Source organism: Convolutriloba macropyga, chromosome 11 (assembly GCF_964194025.1).
Source record: "Convolutriloba macropyga chromosome 11, txConMacr16.3, whole genome shotgun sequence".
NCBI lineage: Eukaryota > Metazoa > Xenacoelomorpha > Acoela > Convolutidae > Convolutriloba > Convolutriloba macropyga.
The window spans coordinates 52,239,311-52,259,892 of record NC_134478.1 but is presented as its reverse complement, the minus strand read 5'-3'; the positions used below and the strand labels follow the sequence as shown (position 1 = coordinate 52,259,892).

Genomic DNA, 20,582 nt, shown 5'->3' with positions numbered 1-20,582 from the left:
AAAAAAACACTTCAATGGAGACTGTGAGAAATTCCTTAAGTGCTCTACTGTTAAAAGAAAAATGTGCTTTTTCTGGGATTTCGAATTTATTAACAAAATTATGAAATCAACAGGCAGAACATAATCATGCAGTTGAGATACAAAACAACTAATACCTGTGCATTCAATAATGGTTGTAGTATTGGGCGAGTCTACTCCCGAGCAAGAAGTAATTCGACTTTTCAAATTGATTGAATAAACGGTTCCAGCTGTCAAATTGCCCAACGTAAGTGAACCCCCTACGGCAACTGGGCCATCATTAGTACCATCATTTGGGGATAAAGAGTCAAGATCGAACACATCAATAAGTCCAACTTCGGCTTCAACGGGCGATGACGAGGCGCCAGTTATAACAATTTCAGTCGTGTCCCGACTTGTTTCAATTGTGCTATTTTTAGGCTCTCTCGGATCTAAAAATCAGGATATGAAATTAAGAGTTACTGTGACCAGTCTCTGGTGTCTGTTGAGTTTGAATTGTTTAGTTTTGATATACAAGCGTAATTAAATACAGTTTTTTTGCAGTCACTGTAAGTGACCTTTTGTACTCGACAAATAGAAAATGGATAGTATGTTTGTTTTAGGGGGTATTCATACAATGGATGGGAAAATTCCCAAAGTTGCTACAGAACTAAATTAATTGTTTTGACCCAAATGATGATTATTGAAAGTTTTGACAAACATCGGAGGAGATGAAGTTTCAGTTTTCATTAAAAGTTGCCAGTTATTTTTTCCGTAAGTTTGAATTCATATATAATCTTCATGTTTCAGCTGTTGACCATAAAAGGATCGCGCGATGTCTCAGAAAATTGGATTAAATTAAATTAAACATTGAAAAATTTGTTAAATGCAATAGATAATCTGATTAGGATTTATAAGAAGTCCTCCAAGGACTCTTAAAGAATTCATTCAAGTATTATGAAGACTGAAAAAAAAATTGCAGTTCATTCATTTACGCTTAATGAACTTTTATTTCTCTCAAATTTTTGGGCTACGTTGTTTTTAAAAATTTCCCGATATCTGCATATTTTTAACAAGATTTTTAATGGAAGTTGAGCATTCATGACTTGAATAAAGAGTTCAAAAATATATTGAAAGCTAGCAGTAAAGAGGATCTCAATTGTTTCATTTTGACATGAAGCAATAAATGCCAATAACGAGCGTTTTTGATGAATTTGTTCAAAAAGAAAAGTTCAATTCATTGCAACAAATATGAAAAAAAAATTCCATAATTGTTTCCTCGCATTCTGATTAAGTGGCTTCCAAAGCAAAATGAACACAAAAGAAGTCACGCGCTAAATGACTTCGATATATATTAATGCAATTTTCCAATAAAACTTCTTCTTCAGAAAACGCCTAAATTCACCTTGTCTAATCTTTACTAAATTTGTCCCAAAATTACTCCAGCAGACTGATGAAGAACTCTAGTGTAGTGTAAACATGTGACAGGTGACATCAAATCTGCGGTCATCTTCAACTTTTGTGTAACACTTCGACTGTAATAATAAGGCAGACCCGATGTGGGCTCCTTTTACAGCCTTAAAGTATAAAGAGCTAGGGCTACTTATTTCTGGGCGCGAAGTAGACTTACCTATATCTCTAAGACTAACCGACTCTGTAAAACACTGAGAGTAAACTTCTATTATTACGGTTGTTAAGAAGTATAGCACCGGAGTTAATGGTATACACATGGTGTATCTAACTAATAGACTGACTTCAGTTAGTTCAGTTCTCTCTATATCAAGAAGAATATTGGCTTCTCAGTCTCTGATTGGTTGGAGGTTTACCTTTAGTATTTCCACTGCTACATCCATCCGGGGTTGAGAGTTTCAAATCCGAGTTTGTGAAGTGTAGCAGAAATACTTTGAATGTGTCATCCTCGTTGAAGGGTGGGGTGAAGTGAGTGATGAGTTGTGTCCTCTCTGAAGTGGGTTGTGAATTGTGAAGATTTTTAATGGAAGTTGAGCATTCATGACTTGAATAAAGAATTCAAAAATATATTGAAAGCTAGCAGTAAAGAAGATCTTAATTGTTTCATTTTGACATGAATCAATAATTGCCAATAACGAGCGTTTTTGATGCATTTGTTCAAAAAGAAAAGTTCAATTCATTGCAACAAATATGAAAAAAAATTCCATAATTTTTTCCTGGCATTCTGATTAAGTGGCTTCCAAAGCAAAATGAACACAAAAGAAGTCACGTGCTAAATGACTTCGATATATATTATTGCAATTTTCCAATAAAACTTCTTCTTCAGAAAACGCCTAAATTCACCTTGCCTAATCTTTACTAAATTTGTCCCAAAATTACTCCAGCAGACTGATGAAGAACTCTAGTGTAATGTAAACATGTGACAGGTGACATCAAATCTGCGGTCATCTTCAACTTTTGTGTAACACTTCGACTGTAAAATTAAGGCAGACCCGATGTGGGCTCCTTTTACAGCCTTAAAGTATAAAGAGCTAGGGCTACTTATTTCTGGGCGCGAAGTAGACTTACCTATATCTCTAAGACTAACCGACTCTGTAAAACACTGAGAGTAAACTTCTATTATTACGGTTGTTAAGAAGTATAGCACCGGAGTTAATGGTATACACATGGTGTATCTAACTAATAGACTGACTTCAGTTAGTTCAGTTCTCTCTATATCAAGAAGAATATTGGCTTCTCAGTCTCTGATTGGTTGGAGGTTTACCTTTAGTATTTCCACTGCTACATCCATCCGGGGTTGAGAGTTTCAAATCCGAGTTTGTGAAGTGTAGCAGAAATACTTTGAATGTGTCATCCTCGTTGAAGGGTGGGGTGAAGTGAGTGATGAGTTGTGTCCTCTCTGAAGTGGGTTGTGAATTGTGTTGTCGTCTGGAGTCCTTGTAAGTGAAGTGGTGACTAGTGTCGTCAGTGAAGAGGTTCGTCTTGATCGTAGAAACAGTAAGGGTTTCAGTTACAATGTGTGCTGTCCAGTAACGTCAGTCCTGTCAAACTATGCCCATTTGCTCTCACTGTCTTGGTCTTGTGGTGAGGATTTGTTCCCAGTTGGAGGATCGCTTGTAGTCTGTAGTTTCTGTCTGGTTTGCACGAGGAGATTTTTGGGTATCTCCACTTGCTACAAGGCTTGAACCAGTCGGATTTACCAGCTTACCCTCTGGTGGAAATCCATCTCTTAGCTACTGTGTGAGTTACTTTCCCTATTAAATCTATTAGTTAAATTTAATACCTTCTTATAGTACGTCCCGACCGGGAGGAAGAAAAAAAGAACTGATCCTAATCCTCAATGTTGTGGAAAAAGAAAAGAATATTGTCAATATATAAATTCAGAAAGAGGAAAGTGAAAATAGAAAGAAGAGAAAGGAAAAAATTTTTAGGTGAGTTTTGAGAGCAGTGAGTCTCTGAGTTTTTTTGGGGCTGTGAGCCCAGGGTGTGCTGTAGGACTGGAGCGTACGTGCGATATTCGAACTCGAAGTCCGGAGCACGATTGTCTGGATCACGGAAGAAGGCGAGGAATTCCGGATCACGCGCCAGACAAGCAGCGAGGGAACGAGGATACAGATCAACGTAGCGGTTTGGTTGTAACGCAAGGAGGTGATTGAATATTTGTGTTTCCTCTTGTGATGGCTGCCGATTTTCCAATCTGTCGACCATCCAGTCCCTGTAGAGGAGGTTGAAGGTGTGATCATGAATACACTTCGAGGCGCCTCCCTCTACACATTATAGGTATTCTATCGGGACGAGGATGAGGCGGTTAGTTTTGGCATAGAGTGGAGAGGAAATTAAGTAATTTTGATTGGATCAAAATAACCTAGGGTGCCTTCACAGTAGTTGGGTTGGATTATATAACTACAGTTCATGTAGTAGGGTGATGTCAGTTTAGTGTTAGCGTACTGAAGACGCGAATTCATGTGGATGATAGGATTAGATTGTTTAAAGTGATGTTGCACAAATAAGTAGTTGTGCATCGTTTGAAGCATCTTCACTCTATTTACTTTGTGGGGGTGTTATTTACATCCATCTGTGTGGGATATAAGAAACCGAATTGCAAATTGAAGGGGTCGTACTTCTGATAGATTTTGTAGGGTAGAGTGCCGCGAGTGAAGAAGTTATTGAGGTAATCGTTTGGGCGATCTGCAAGTGCAAAGAAATATTTGGACAGATGCCCAAATCGTTCTGTAAAACGAGGGTTTAGAGGAAGGTGGACACATTTGAGTGGCAGTTCTTTATCCCATCCCTCTTGAACATATTCGTTCTCCAACTGTCCAAGAAAACAGGAACTGGCGTTGGGCTTCAGTGTATGTTGAGGCGGGGTGGAAATGTAGTTGATCCTCTCTGGCATATGTATACCTTTTAAGGTATTGATGCCGAGGGGGTTTGTGAATTCGTGAAAACGAAAATTGGGTCCCTCCGACGGGTGGGGGATTACGGGTGTTGGCGCAAAAGGATTTGCTCGCTCGCGAGAAGATGAGATCTGTGCGCCTCGTGGAGGGCTCGCTTTGTGACGAGCAGGCGACTGTAAAACCCGTATTGGTGAGGAACGAACTGGGTAGATTTCGAGTATTGCGGTTCGTGGACGCCTCCTAGGTGAAGGGTCAGTACACGGGTAGTTGTCTGTCGACGTGGGTTGATCGTAGAAGGGTGGCTGAGAGAAAGGCTATTGCGGCCTGAGAGGTGGTGTAGTCGGGCCGTACTGCGGTGAGGGTACCGGTGGGCGTTGTGTGTGTGTGTGTTTGTGTGTGTGTGTGTGTGTGTGTGGTGTGGGCATTACTGGCGGTGGGTAAACCAGTGGTTGTGATCGTGGTCGTGGTCCACGAATCCTATCAGAGTAGGGCCAATTAGGAACGACTGTTTCGGGTGTGGAATGCCCAGATTGGTCCACTTCATCAGCCCAAGAAGGAATACTAGTTTGCTGAGGTGGTAGTTGTGATACTGATACCGTATGAACAGTGGAGTTGAGTGAGGGTGAATATGAGGTTTGTAAAAGTCCCAGATTTTGTGACGAGATGGCCTGTCCGATCGCAATCGAGGGCGAACTCGTGTCGCTGTCAATGTATAGGTGAAGTTCACCTGCGCTCGAGGAAGAGGTGGGGAATGAAGGCAGTGGGTTCACCCGCCCATAATTCGCGGTGTCTACAGACTGTGGCTGCGGAGAATATCGGGCCATCGTGAAGAGGGCAGGTGTTTGCATTTCGCAAACAGGCTGGGGTACTGTATGTGCCAGTACCAGTGGAGTGAGGGGAGAGAGCAGAATGTCGTCAACCTCCAGAAGTCGTTTGGCGTAGGGTCGACATTTGCAGGGATTGGTGAGCCTCATTCCTGGTGGGTGGGAACTGCAGTGGAGTTACTAAAACAAAAAAAAGTTAAAAGCGAGTGCTTGGAAGATTAAAAAGGAGTTCTTCCTGGGATTTTTTGATAGTCAGTGTCTTTTCCAATAGAGTCTTGGGAAAGAGAAATTCCACGTGAGCATTTACGCTTAATGGGTTGAAAAGTGTGTAAGTGTAGAGATTGAAAATCTAGTTTCGTGCGAGAGGCAACTGGTGTTTCATAGCATTGATAAATAGAAGCTGGTAAAGTGGAAGTGTGTCGTGTATTTGAATTATTGTGTACAGGAGAAGAGAATTTCTTATAGAATTTTTGTGTAATAGATTCATTTCTTTTTGAGAGTTTGAAGTGCAACTGTCAACTGAATGTCTACGTCGTTTTTTAGGTGATGGTGGTTTATATTGTAAGGAATTGGTTTGTAGCACATGAAACATTTTTTGTGAAAATACTCCAAAAAATCCGGAGGATATAATTTTAGCCAATGTGATATTGGGTCCTAAAAGTGATTTTTAATTATAGGTGTTAAATGCACCACGAAATAGGCCGAAAAGGCACTGCAAAAAATTATAAACAGTCCACATTATGGCTATTTCTTTTAATAAGTACAAAGAGTTTTCAAAGATTCCAATTAGTTACCATTGATTAAGTCACGCCAATCAATACGGAAGAAGGCGAATTCTTTGCCGTTAATAAAGAGTTTGTTAAAGAAATCATTATATTCAGTGCGTAATTGTGAGAATTGTTCCTGCAATTGTGCTCGTTTTGCAAGTTCTGCAAAATTTACTGCTCGTGCTACTTCAAACTTTTCGGCTGCATCGTCAACTAATTGGTTAAATTTCATCTTATCTTTTGACTTAGTCCAATCGTGTTGACTGTATATTCCAAGTTGTTGTGCGGTAAAATCTGCTTGGGTGAAGCGGTTTTCAATTTTGTCAGGCGTGAGAGTTTTAACGGGGTTTCGCCCCTTAATTGGGTAGGGTGTTATGCGATATGTGTTATCGCCGTCTGCGTCAAGTTAATCAAAATTTTCGGATTTACACGGTGCTTTAATGGACCAAGGGAACGTCTTTTGGGTGACTTGGTCTACAAATTGTAATTTGTTTTGGTAATATATCGGAATTCGTTCAAAACATTGATTTTCTATCAGATAAGGGGTTGATGAAACAACTTTGCTTTGAAAAAGTGAAATTACGTTTTAACTTTCAGGTGTAGCAAATGTGTGTCGCTGTCCTCTAATAATATAACCAACGAGAGGGAAATTTTGTGTTAGTAGAATAAAAGCTGTTTGTTTTAGATCGCGATCTAAGTCACATAGTTTTGTATAAACAATTAAGCTAGTATGATCCATTTCGAGCAAGACTCGATTGATCATGTAATCAAGTTTTGCGTCGATCTGAACATTAGTGTGAACTGCACCAAACCAATTTTGTTTTTTAAAATATCTCATAATTTTCTGATTTGTGGTATAATAGTGATTCTTGTGGAATGATATATCAATCACGGATATTTGCTTTCGTGTAGGGTGTTAAAGAGGGTTGTCCTTCAGGAACTATTACGTGCATGTCATCGAAGTCTGGTGACAGTTTTCCCGAGACAAAGTTACAACCTTCTCGGTATTGTATAAAAATGTCTTGATATTGAGTGGCATAGTGTGGGCGATCTTCAATACATTTATAGAGAGATTTTGTGAGTACCTCAAAAATTGAAAGTGCAGATTCATCATAAAGGTGCTTCTGAAAACGGCTAGAATACATGTGTGACATGGGCTTGTGGCCGGAATTGGCTTCATTGTTTCAAGTGTTGCAATGAAGTATCGTTTTTCAAATTTAAACAAACGTGCGTGTGATCTTCCAACATCAAAAATACGGCAGTGGTTTTCGGGTTCCCAAATGATTGCGGCTTTAATAGCGTGATCTGGAGGACAGTAGCCTCGTTCTAAATCGCACTTAATGCGAACTTTTCCATAGTACATGTGTTCTGAGGCAACAACAAAGGTGAGGTTGATGTAAGTTAGTTGGAATGACCATCCTAGTGTATGGATGACATGATAATCATGTTCTGGATGTTTACAGGGACAGTTAGCCAAGGGATTATCTGTGGCATTAGGAACCCAATTATGATCGCGCGGGTTATAGACCATGCTTCAGTGTTGGAAGGCGAAAGGTCTATAACGGTCAAGTCAAAAACGGCTTTGTTTTTCTTCTATAATAGCTTGCAAGAGGGGATTGTCTAATACATCGAATCGTATCATCTGAGCGCGGTAGTGTTGTTTACTTATGAGACCAACGCGTGCAAGTTCTCTACGAGCTTCTAATTCTGTGGGGAAGAAAGGTTTTTCCAAATTGTTAACATACCAGTTATCGTGATCAAACCTAGAGCCTCTTTTGAGTGCGATTTTGTGACAAAAACTTTCCTTGTCGCTAAGTTTAGCGTGTATGGCGCAAGTGCGTACTTGTAGTGTTCGATTTTGCAAAAAGATACTTGAGTGGGAAGGATTTGAAAATCGGCGGGCTTGATTATACATTCGCCAATTTTATTGAGCTTATAATACTGCATATTTGTGATAAGCTTTGGGGAACAATCATAATGTGTGACAACAAGATCCTGTATGCCTGTTTTGGGTGTAGAAATATAATGTTTGTCAACTTTAATTGGTTGTTTTAATGGGGAAGGACGTGAAGAAATTAAATGTAGTAATATGAAAAAAGAATATGTAGTGGACATGTGTAAGAAAGTCTAGAGTGTGGATTATATTTGACTAAATTAAAAGAGTGATTCCAGTGTGTTTGTGACAATAAATGTTCAAAATTGGTTATTGGTCCTTGTGGCGGATTAAAGGGATTATTTGCAATTTGCGACAGAGTAGGTGAAGAAAATTGAGAGCTAATTGGATCAGAAATAGAAGTGTCAGAAAATTGTCTTATATCATGTGTGGTTTCGTTAATATTTGAAACAGTGTGAACCAGCTGTGGCAATTCTGAACTACTTGTTTTATCTGTATTCGCAAAATTTATTGGTCGAGGGGAAAAATGTGGAGTTTTTGGAAAAATTAAATAATTCAAGTTGTGGTGCTCGTGGAGGAGCTGGTCTAAGTATGGGTGGAGGAAGTGTTGTATTTGCAAGAAAACCAGATTATGGCAATAAAATTTGTGTGGTTGTTCGTTGTTGCTGTTGTGCTTGCGTTTGGTGTATTTGCTTTTGACTTTGATGGGGGGATATGGGATTACCGATTGGGGGGTTAAGTGGGAGAGGGTGTCCAGTAGGACGAGGTCTATTTGAAGATTTGGCATTAGTAATGACTAAGTATGGGCGTTCCGCAGTTTCTTTTGTTTGTAGTTTTTTTAGTAAAGAAAAGAGTTTAAATGATAAATTTTTGGGTGTTGATTGTTTAGTTGCTTCGCTGTATGAGCAACTAGGTGATTCTGAGACGGGGGAGCTTTTGGGTTAGTGTTGGATTTTTGAATAGAGGACGCAATTGTGACAGTAATCTTTGGCCCAGAAGGGGGCACTTATTGCAATAATATATTTTATAGTCAGTAGAGGTGGGGATAACAATTTTTAAGAGATTTAAGGTAGATACACTTAATTGCGCAACATTCATTCTGGTTTTTGCGCAGGGTGACTCTGCTGGAATGACATAATGTAGATAGATGAGATCTAAAAAATCAGCAGAAAAAACTGTTAACACTTCAGCATTTGTGTATTCTTTTCGTTCAAATGAAAAGATAATGTGGGGGTATTTATTTTTATTTGTTGTGTTGTTGTTGTTTGACAAGTTTTTGGTATTTCTCAACCAATCTGAGGTGTTCTTTAATATATTTTATATCATATGAGGCTGGGATGGAAATTTTTGGTGTCGCTTGTGGAGGAAAAATTGGGAGATAGAAAAGAGCAATGTGTTCGTTATCGAAGTCTCTAATATAGAAAACCAATTCACAGCAAGTGTGTGAAAATAAGATGTGATCAAGTTTATAAAAGATATCTTGAAAGCGGACTTGTTTGGGTTTAATATTTTGGATATATCTAAAGGTATCCGCGTAAGAGGTTCGTTCAAAGAATATTTCGAGTCTATGTTGAGAAGTTATTTGCATAACTGGTGAAATTCGTCAAGAAGGATGCTTTCAGTACTGTGAGACTGAAAGGGAATAGTTGAATCTAGAGTGGTGGGTCTTGTTGTCAATTGATTGATGGAGGTTGAGTTGAACTTTCAGTGCTGTGCGGCTGAAAGTTTGCAGTTGGAGTATTGTGGTTGCTTCCGTGAGTGGAACAATTTTGAGCTTTTGTGAGCTGTTGCGTTTATGTCAACGAAGTCAAAGAACTGCACTGTGAGACAGTTCTTATAGTTAAAGAGAAAAGAGTGAAAATTGATTTTAAAATTTAGAGAAAGGAGAGATTTTTCTAAGTTTAGAAAAAGAAAAGTGGAGAAGAGAAGTTTTAAAGAGTGAAGATAGAGTATTTGATGAATTTTATTTAGGAGAAGAGAAAAGAGAGAAGCAACTAAGTTTGGCGAGCGGTGGACTGAGAAGTGATTTTAGACGATATGTTTTTGCCTGACCACGACTTTTATTCGGGTACAAAAAAGTTACCAAGTCATATCTTGGCAAATAAATGAAATTAGGGAATTGCTCCCAGACCGAACTGTGGGTCGGTTATTAACCTAACTTTTAGTTAATTTCCTTTTTATTATGATCGTGGGGAATGGTTTGTAATTCCCTTCTTTTCATTTCCTGATGGAGGGGTTTTTGTGGTTCTGCTAGGGTAGCAGGTGAAGAGATAGTCCGTGTGCTCTGTTTACTGTGCTATGGGTTGATTAACTTTCCCAGTGAAAGTAATTGTTTTACGGGGGAGAGGGGTGAAAAAACTATCCGAATTATCCTCTCGTATAAGAGAACGATGAAATTGTTGTTTTATGGAAATTATATTTACTAGCTATTTAGCGAGTTATACTAAATTGTGTTCGGCTATTTGAAGCGAGAGGAGTGATGTGGTATGTATTTAATAGTGAAGTGTGAATGTTTTCAAATGTTCATTGTTCGTGAAGCCGAAAATTTTGATTGTGGTATAAAGAGTCTGTAGTCTTTTATTAGTTGTCGTCGAAGACGATTATCTCTGGCAGTGTAGTTTTCTGAAGTGTGTTCGGGTATTTCAGACGGGTTACAAAGTAACTGAGGGGGAAGGTTGTCCGTGGATGGTACATTCAGTTTGTCTAGACTGAACGAGACAGTCTTCGACTTGGTAAGCAGTGGTTTTTTACGATGGAGTTTTAGAAGTGAATTATCCAAGAAGTATTTCTCCATTTGTTCTTGAACGAAGAGTTCTTTGGGATAATATGGTACTATATTACTTCTATGACGGATTTTTTGTTTACCAGAAAAATATTCTAGTTTATAGATGACTAATGTAGGAGTGGCAATTATTTTGTAAGGTCCAATCTTCTCTGGTTGGATCTTTTTGGAAACTCCGATTTGTGTGACTTTATTTACAACTTACTCATAAGTATTAATTTTAAGTGGTTGCGCCGTTTCAAAACGGCAATTTATAAAAGTGCGTAAATGTTTGTTTTGGTTTAAATAATTGTGTACTTCATTATAAACTTCCGAGTTTATCTTTTCGATTGAGAAACCGATGTGCAAAGGTTCTTTTCTGTATCGTTTTAATTTGAGGGTGATGACCTAAGTGGTCAGTATGTGTATGGTTAGGGAAACAAATATATTGTGAATTTTCTGTGGGTTTTTAGTTCCCTAAGCGATCTGTGTTGGAAGATAGATTGAACATTATAGCTTTCTTTGTTTTTTGAGCAAAAACAAGTTCATATGGTGAAAGGTTCATATTGGTCCTAACTTTTGAATTGAATGCAAACGGAAATACTTTAACTTTCTGTGACCACGTGTCATATTGTGAGTCTATGACTGTGCGAAGAAATGTGTTCAATTGGCGGTTACTGTTTTCAACGAGTCCATTAGACCACTGTGCATATGGCGTACTGGTTTGAATTGTACATTATATGTGCGGCAGAAATGTGTAAATTCTCCGTTAATGTTTTTACTTCCATTATCTGTTACCAAAATACCCTGTATTCCGAATTTAACGATCAAATGGTCAAATAATACTGTGAGTGCGTGAGTGGCGTCATTTTTGGGTGAAGTGTGGAGTACAACATAGTGTGTAAATTTGCCTAAAATAACATAGACGTAAGAGTTCCCATCAGAAGATGATGAGATTGGACATTTTGTATACAATGAAATACGGTGATTGAAGTATGGTGAAACTTCTAAAAATGGCTGTTGTGGTGCTATTAACAGATTTGGCATGGATTTGCTAGTATGGCAATTCAAGCAATCTTGTGTAAGTATTGCAATCCAAGTAATAATGTTCGGGAAATAGTAATTCTCTGTGATTGTTGCGTGTGTTTTTTCACGACCAGGGTGTCCTGAAAGATCATGAGAGTGTGCTTTGTAAAAGATGACTAGGAGAAGAGAGAGTGTTAGACAAATTTTTGGTGACGTTGTTTCTTGTATGTAATACAAGAGATTATTGCTAAATTTTGGAAACGTCTATATTAGTGTAGTAATATTTTATTCGCTCGAATAGTTAGTGAAGGTGTGGGGAAATTTTTTTGTAGCGTTTCCAAAGTAAGAATTGTCTGAGAACTGGGTCTTTGTTGTGTTTCATAGAGACGCATATCATTTATTTCTGTTTGTTCTTCGTAGAAGTAGTTATATAGGATTGGGGATTTTGGGATAAAGTCATTCATTGCTGGAAGTGAAAATTTTATAAATTTTTTTAGTTTGGCATAATTTGCGTCGTGATTAAATTGCGTGAAATGTTCTGTTTTATTTGTGTTCAGTGTAACATCCGTGTTTTGTATCATAGGGTAAGTTTCTGGGAGTGAGTATTTATTTTTAAATTGTTGTATTTTTTGTTGGTGTATTTTATCTAAAGGTTGTGCTTTGGTCTGAATTTCGTAAAATTAAACCAGAAGATAAAGATTATTTTCTAATTGTAGTTTGAAATAATTGTCTTTAATCTGTAGATAGATTGGAAAGTGCGGTAATTCTACATGAGTGTCTGCAGATATTGAATTAATGTATTCTGTTGATACAGCTTAGTGACACTGTATAGGTTGTGTATTTTGATTGTGTGTCACAAAGAATTCAATCGAATCGGGTATTTCAACTGTGCGGCGACGGTGTTTGTCTGGTAACGTAGCCGTTAGAGAGCGACTTAGCAAGTCTGGAAGTGAAAAGTTTTTTCCTTCCTTCCCGTAACTTAGGAAATTTCATTAAAATTAATTGGAATTTTTAAACTCTGTGGTTTGGTTTATTCTTCATGTGTTTCGTGTGTATTATATATACACGAATTATTGTTTCGTGTGATTAAGAATAAAATTGGTTTATGATCAGTGTATAATATTACTGGGTGTGTACATCCTTGGATGAGGAACTCGTATTCTGAGTGTGCATAAATGATAGCTGAACATTCGAGAATGGTGGAAAGTCTAAGTTCTGTGGTTGAAATTAGACGAGAATTTGCTGTTACTAACTCCAACATCCCAAATTGATTTTTTAATGCCATAGTTAGAGGCATTGCAGAGGATATAAAAAGGTTTTTCTGAGTTTGGGATCGCAAGGCGGAGTGTTCCGTCCGTAAGCTCCTTCTTTGTTCTATCAAATGTTTTTTGTAACTCAGGAGTCCATTTAAAATCTGTTGTATCCCGGAGTTGGAGATAAAAAGGTCCGAGAGTGACTTGTAGGTTATATATATATATATATATATATATATATATATATATATATATATATTGGAATAAAAGTGAGGAATCCTACAAAATTTTTAATTTCTTGTTTATCTTTGGTGGTTGTAACTTTAAAAATCCGTCGAAAATTTAACTGAGTCTAAGAAAAAAAAAGATTTATCTGGAGCAGCTTTGAGGATTTCATTCTTTAGAATAGTGTGACAATGAGTGAGTGTTTGTAACATTAGGTCGGTTGTTGTATCTTGGATGAAAAATCCTCAACATAAGTAAATTTGTTGTCTTTGTGATGGTAATTAAGTTGTCACTGAGTCTTTGTGATGGTTTATCAAGTGGCATTTGGTTATATGCACTGTTCATATCGGCTATAGAGAATATTGGTCCTTTAATTCTTGTTAAAATGACTTGGATTGGTTCTATGGGCCAACTACATTTTCTTTCGTCAATCATTGTGTTTAATTGACGAGCATCTAGGACAGTTTTTAGTAGTTCTCTTTTTTAAGAATGATTACTTGGTTAATAAATGGGTTTTCGGTAGTTAAAAAGTCTGTATTTACGGGTGCTATGATGTCAAAATGTGTTACAATGCCGAGTAAGTGTTGTACTCTATCTTGTAATTGGAGTTGGATAAGAGTACCTATTTGCTTTTTAAGGATAGCTGTTGCTTTTAGGGGAAGATCTGGTTCTACCTTAATTTTTCCAACATCAAATTTGGAGGTCGCATAGCATTTTTTAAATTGTGTGAGAAGTTGTGCTAATTTTTCAAAATTTGTTTGTGTTAGTTTTGTGTTTTCAAAATTAAACATGGTGAGAAATTCTTTATCTGTTTCAGTGAATTTTGAGACGTCAAAAGGTATGGTGAATCTCTTCTGTTGAGATTTATATTCGCGTTCTTGTTGTTTACTGAGAATTAAAAATAGATTTTTTTCAGTGTTTCCGATGTACCTTGAGTGAAGTAATTTAAAGTGTAATCATTCATGAAATCCGTGAGTTCATTTATGCGATATCTTGCGGTTTAATAGTCATTAAGTGAAACATCTCGTTGTGCATATCCAATTATTTTTTTTACAAGTGTTAAAGGGTGATTCAAAGGGTTTTGAATTAGGATTTGAATAAATGACTGATAGGGATATTCGAGAATAGTTATATTCATTATAGAGAAAAACATATTTTTGCGTAGTAGTATGAATGAAAACTCAGATGCATAAAGGATGGTACCATTTGCTTTTTTATTCTTACATTCCTATGCGGTTAAAGAATAAGTTAAAATTCGGTGTTCAGATGGTGTGAAGTATATTGATTGATCTCCAATTACTGGAAGTAATCGTGAACAATACGGGGTTGGTTAAATTGAAGATTCATAAAAATTTAGTGATTTGATATCATTATTATCTTTGATCTCCAGTGTATGAGATGAACATTTTTTGTTGAATCTACATTTTTTCTAGGAAAGCTGTACCCAGAATATTAAATTTTGTGTTTGATACATTAAAAGTGAGTGTATTTGAAATGTTTTTGATTGTTCGACTTTCCGTTACGTCTGGATATAGAGTGAGTTTTATTGTGCCATTTGACTGTAATTTAGAAATATTTGCTGCTGAGAGAACAAACGTTGTTGCTTTTAGCTGTAGTTTATGATATTCTGTGATTTCATTACAAGTGTCAGTATTTAATATATTGAGTGCTGCGCAAAAGTCTAGAAAGAATCTATTTCTAGATGCGGTGGAGAGATTGTTTTCTTATGATCAATTGTTTGTTGTGTATATATTGTAAGTGGAAGTGCCCACATATTGTTTTACAGGAGGTAGAAAAAATGTATTCCTCTGTGAGAGTGTTACATTCCTCTTGCCAGTTGAAATGTTCATCTTGGTTTAGCTCTAAAAGTAAATCATTAAATTGTTGTTCGAGGAGTATTTTTTCGGAGACAATTGGTGTGTCTGTATTTTCAGTATTTGGCGTGTTGTTGTCCTATTGTTCTTGATCTAGTATCGAATTAATGTTATTCCTAACATTACGAAGTCTATTTCGTGAGAGCGGTCCTCGTGAGCGATTTCCGTCTCGGTTATAGTGAGGTGATTGTGGTCTAGAATTATAATGGGAATTATTTTCAAAATTTGGTCTTGGGTATGGTGAACTTTGAGGTATTTTGTGAAAATTTATTTGGACTTCTGTGTCTTGAATTAATTCGGTGTTCTCTGCTATTGCTGCGAGAGGGATGTGAGAACAGTAGTGGTTTATCTGTCATGTTATTCAATGTGACTTGTCTGTTGGGAAGGTTTTGAATGCCTTTCATTGCTCGATTAAAATTTTGTTTGTGGAAGTTAGGTTTTTTAAGTGGTTCTGTATACCTTTTTTTTCAGGGCACGTAGAGATAATATGTCATGAGCGTGAACATTTTTTGTTGAATTTTAGGAAAAGTGGTATTCCTTTAAAGCTAAGATTAATTGAGTAATTATGTCGTATTACATTTATCCCGTGAGCAATATCTTTTTCCATTGTGTGTATATCATCTACTGTGAGGTTATCTATCTCAAGGGAGAGATTATTAATTGAGGAAGAAAGAGTGGAATTTGTGTTTAATTTGTGTCTATATATATGTGCTCTTGTAATATCTTCTTGGTGCATTTTTTCGACCAGTTGTGCAAATGGAAGTTGTGGTTCCAGTGCGGCTGATTTGTGATTTGCAATCTTTTTAAGTGCTATTCTAGCTAGTTGTGCATTGAGTGCTTTGACAAGTGCGTCATTCATTTAAGCATTTCGCATATCTGGGCATTGTTAACAAATGCTTTTGGAGTCATTTGTTCTATTCTATGTGCTAATTTGTTTACCTAATTTGTTTGCTACTCTTAATTTGTTCACCAGAAGCACGTGTTTTGCTTTCTAGCAAAAAAATCGCTTGTGTTTGCGATTGTTGGTTATCGAATGTTTTCTGAAATTCACGACAAAACGTTTGCCAATTCTTTTTGATATCTAGAGGAAGATGTGAATACCATTGCTTTGCTGCTCCTATTATGGCTGTCTGGATCATGGCAATTTGTTTCAAGATCCAGGTTCTCATGAAATGGTGAATCAGGCTGCTCTGGTCCTGCTGTCATTACCATATTTGCTGTGATAGCCTTTTAAAAAACTTTCTGTTGTATAGGTAGGATCAGTACCATCGAACGGTCTTAAAGACTGTTGCATTGGCATCGCGCTGCCTAGGTAGGGATACATCATCTGTGTATTCCTACGGACTACAGGTCATAGCGTTTGTGTAGACGCCACTTGTAAATATTAAGGAGTCGGTGCGTTTGTATTCTGTTGTGTAGTTGGTGAATTTAATTGTCTAACAATATTTAATATTTGTTGTGGAGTGATTTGGATATTTTGGTTAGTCCCATGTGTAGGTGGGGTTGAATTATTGTGGCAATTCAGTTGAGTTCACATGTTGTCTGTGTTGGTGATTTTGGTAAAATTGCGTGCTATCAGTGGTATTAGTAGTTGAAATAATATTAGTGTTATTATCATTGTTGTTTTGGTTATTATTTTGGTCGTTGTCTTCAAGATGAATTAGTGTGTTTACCGTATGTGTTGAAAAGAGTGTTCCATCATCTAACAAAGTTGAGTTGAAAACTGTTTCGGTTGTTTCGTTCATTTCGTTTTCCGATTGTTGAGGATGGGTTAGTGTATCCATATTTTCAATTGATGAAGCTTCCAGAGAAGTATTTGCGTTTTCTTGAATATTTGTACAAGTAAATGGTTGTGTTTCCGCATTATAGTTTCTAATTTCTATATTATGGTGGTTAATGGATAATTTTTGGATGATTTTGGATGGTATTTCCGGAATGTTTACAAAATTTCTTGGAAACCAACTTGGGTCATAAAGGAGTGTCAATGGCAACTTGGGTATTATTCGAGGGTAGGTTTCTGCTATTAGTTTTGTGGCTGGAAATGTGTGTCTTACCAGACTTTTCCAAAATCTGTGTATTTACCAAGAAAGAAGAGCGCGAGAATCAAACATCTCTCCTTCATTTAAGTCTGCATCTGTAACAGAGCTTATATATATCTTTAGAAGGTGAGTGAATACTTCTGTTTCTTGTCTAGCGATTTTGTGGACGCTTTCTTTTCGAGAGCGTGAAGCATTAGCACTAAGTGTAGGTACAAGACGTTTAAGAAATTCGAAAGAAGATTTCCTAAATATTCCTTTTCTATCCGAAGGTTGTACTTCAGACCATATTCCGTTAAGGAATTCAAGTAGTGTGACTGATAATGGATGAAAAAGAGTATCGTATATTAACGAGATATTTTTGTTTGTTAGGGGATCACAAATGAAAAGAATTGAGCCTTTTGTGAGTTGAGCTCCATAAGCATGAAAGAAAGATGATGAAAGAGAGGTAAAGAAAGGTAAAAAAAGATGTGGTTGTTGTTCTACTGCAAAATAGTGATATTTGAGCTGTTTTGCTGTATATAAGAATATTTTAAACTCATCTTGTTGGCGAGAATGTTTAACTTTAAAGGGTAGAATTTCGCGTGTTAAGCGTCTGTTTTGTTGTGTGAGAACTGCGAGTTGTAACTCATCCGAGTGTGCTGGTGTGTTAGAGGAAAGTTGATCAGTGTGATAATCCATCTTATTTTTTTTTGTGGATATATATTAATAATTTGGTTTTAATTGGGGTTGTGTTCCCCTTTTTCTTAAACTTAAAATAAATAAAGAGTGAAAAACTGCGTAATCTTGTTCTAAGTTGCTTTCTCAGAAGAAAAAAGGGTGTTTTGTGTGAGTTCTTTTTATGGTTAGAGTTTGTTAACTCACTGGTCGCAGCAGTTAAGGCAGACCCGACGTGGGCTCCGTTTACAGCATCAAAGTATAAAGAGCTAGCGCTACTTATTTCTGCGCGCGAATTAGACATACCTATATCTCTAAGACTAACCGACTCTGTAAAACACTGAGAGTAAACTTCTATTATTACGGTGGATAAGAAGTATAGCACCGGAGTCAATGGTATACACATGGTGTATCTAACTAATAGACTGACTTCAGTTAGTTCAGTTCTCTCTATATAAAAGAGAATAGTGTCTTCTCAGTTTCTGATTGGTTGGAGGTGTACATTCAGTATTTCCACTGCTATAATATTTTTTCCATTTTCATAAAACCAAAACCAACATCAAGTTAAATTGTTTACCTATTGAAAAAAAAATTTTTTTATTACAAAATAATCTTAACGTCAATTTTATTTGGAACCTAAGTTCCTTCTGTTCTTGATAATGAACATAATTTCTATAAAAAGGATTCACAAGTTTAAGGACAAAAAATTCCAATAAATGCTGCCTTGAAAAAAAAATTGTTTATTCTGTCATTAACAACTTATTGCCAAATAAATTGTTTATTCTGTCATTAACAACTTTTGTAAATTACGTGTCAAATTACTCAATTGACATTTTCGTGCTTCTAAATACTTGGAATTTTTTAAAGTAGTTGAGTATTTACAGCTTTGTTATCGGAATTTTTTGATAAAAAATTATGTGGAAGAAAACGGCACATTTCGAGCTCTGTTTTACTCAAATAGGAAAACGTTAAATTTAGTTGCAATAAAAAATATTGTTTTAGCAGCATTATCGTTTTCGCTTCTGACGCAACAAGAAAGCTCAGCCTGCTGTGCTCAAGTATATTCAAATCGACTTTAAGGCCTGCGTAGGGTCTTCCACAAAACCTAATTAAAACTCATTCTTAAATTAAGTGATAACTATTTATAAAAAAACAACTCTACTGATTAAAAATTTTGTTGAAACCACAATATAAAAAACATCGGAAGCTTTGATTTTTGTCTGAAAAAATAGGCACTGTTTCTCCCAACGGAACAAAAAGAAACATCTAAATGAGATCCAGAGTGCAGAGCTATCTAAACAACTGAAAGCCCTGTTTTTCTAAAGGAGATTAGAAATAATTATGGAAAGAATGACACCAAATTTTAAAGAATGGAAAAACGTCTTCTAATTTGAACTTGGAGAGTGAAGCTTGCTGATCTCATTTGACTTGAGGCAAAAAACTTATAAATGATTAAGAGACAGTTTAAAAGTACTTGTGCATTTGACAAATTGCGTGAAGTTAGTTGAAGATACGCCACCACATCCATCGATTTCAGTCTTCAATTGTATCGTGTATTCCGTTCCTGGGGTTAAATCAGACAAAGTCAGTGACGCATTTTTGGTCGCAGGACCATCATTTGAGCCATGATTTGGTGAAAGAGAGTGCACTTTATAATTGTCAAGAAGACCTGAGGATGCTTCAATTTCAGTTGAATTCCCCGTTATGATGATTGTTTTCTCGTCGAAAGTAGTTGTGATTGTTGTGTTTTTAGGTTCTCGAGGAACTAAAGCAGAGAAAAGTTTAACTAATGACGTAGACTTGAAAGAATTGAATTTTCTATCTTTACAACAGCCCTTGATATCCTTGCGGTAGCTACGTTACAGATTCGCTGATACATCGATAATTGAAGTCAAAAAACAGGAATTGTTGCATTTAATCGTAGGAAAAAGATCTCATGAAGGCTTTATGAACAATTTAAGTGATCTACCACCGATTGAATGATTTTTTTTAAATTCGAAAATTTTTCATAAGTTTTGTGTGATTTGTCAACGAATAACACTCGCCTTCATCTTGGATCCACAAAATCGTTACAAATTTATGATATAGACATCTTAACACAATTTCAAGCATTTGAGAAACGCATTACCGGTGCATTCAATGATAGTTGTAGTATTGAGCGAGTCCACTCCCGAACATGACGTAATTCGACTCTTTAAATTGATGGTGTAAATAGTTCCAGCTGTCAAATTCCCCAATGTAAGTGAACCCGCCACGGCTACTGGGCCATCGTTGGTACCGTCATTTGGAGATATAGAATCGAGGTCAAACTCGTCAATAAGTCCAACTTCCGCTTCAACGGGCGAAGATGAGGCGCCGGTTATGACAATTTCAGTTGTATCCCTATTCGTATCAAGCGTGGAGTTTTTGGGTTCCCTGGGATCTGAAATAAGATGAAAGTGAACCATGCACTTGATTTTGTGGCTTGCTAAGTTATGTTGAAAAAAAAATATAAGTTTTCAGGAGCATATAATCTTTTACTTAGCTTAAATTTGAGGAGTTACAAAATAAGATGACGAAATAATCTAAGCGAGAGCAAGCAATGATCTAAATGACTGCCAGCTAAATTTGTGATGTAATGATTTAATCAAATTTTCTAAGTGGAAAATTATCTTAACACCAGAAAAATAAAGAATTTTCCCAGATGTGTGAAAAAATGCATCAGGTTTTGGAATGGAAGCCCTGTGTTAAATTCGAATAAAGGAAAAATTTAAATTATCAACTCATTTGTTACGCTTTTCAACAATTTTTTTCCGTAATTGCTGACAACTCGACAATGTTGGTCGAGTGCACGTAGCTTCATACAAAAAAGAGCATAATTTTGTCAGGTTTCTGTTGAAATTATACAGTTCAAAGTTATCG

At 36.6% G+C, this 20,582-nt stretch overlaps 1 protein-coding gene across 1 annotated transcript in view; it reads right to left on the bottom strand.

Annotated features, from left to right (window-relative positions):
* Positions 1-20,582, bottom strand: part of LOC142349168 (uncharacterized) — a 155,842-nt gene that overhangs the window by 129,532 nt on the left and 5,728 nt on the right. The window contains exons 3-5 of the mRNA XM_075400581.1: positions 19,810-20,103; positions 19,156-19,446; positions 156-449 (exon numbers count right to left, since the gene is read on the bottom strand). Of these exons, the coding sequence (XP_075256696.1) occupies positions 156-449; positions 19,156-19,446; positions 19,810-20,103 (879 nt within the window). The remainder of the gene's footprint in view (positions 1-155; positions 450-19,155; positions 19,447-19,809; positions 20,104-20,582) is intronic.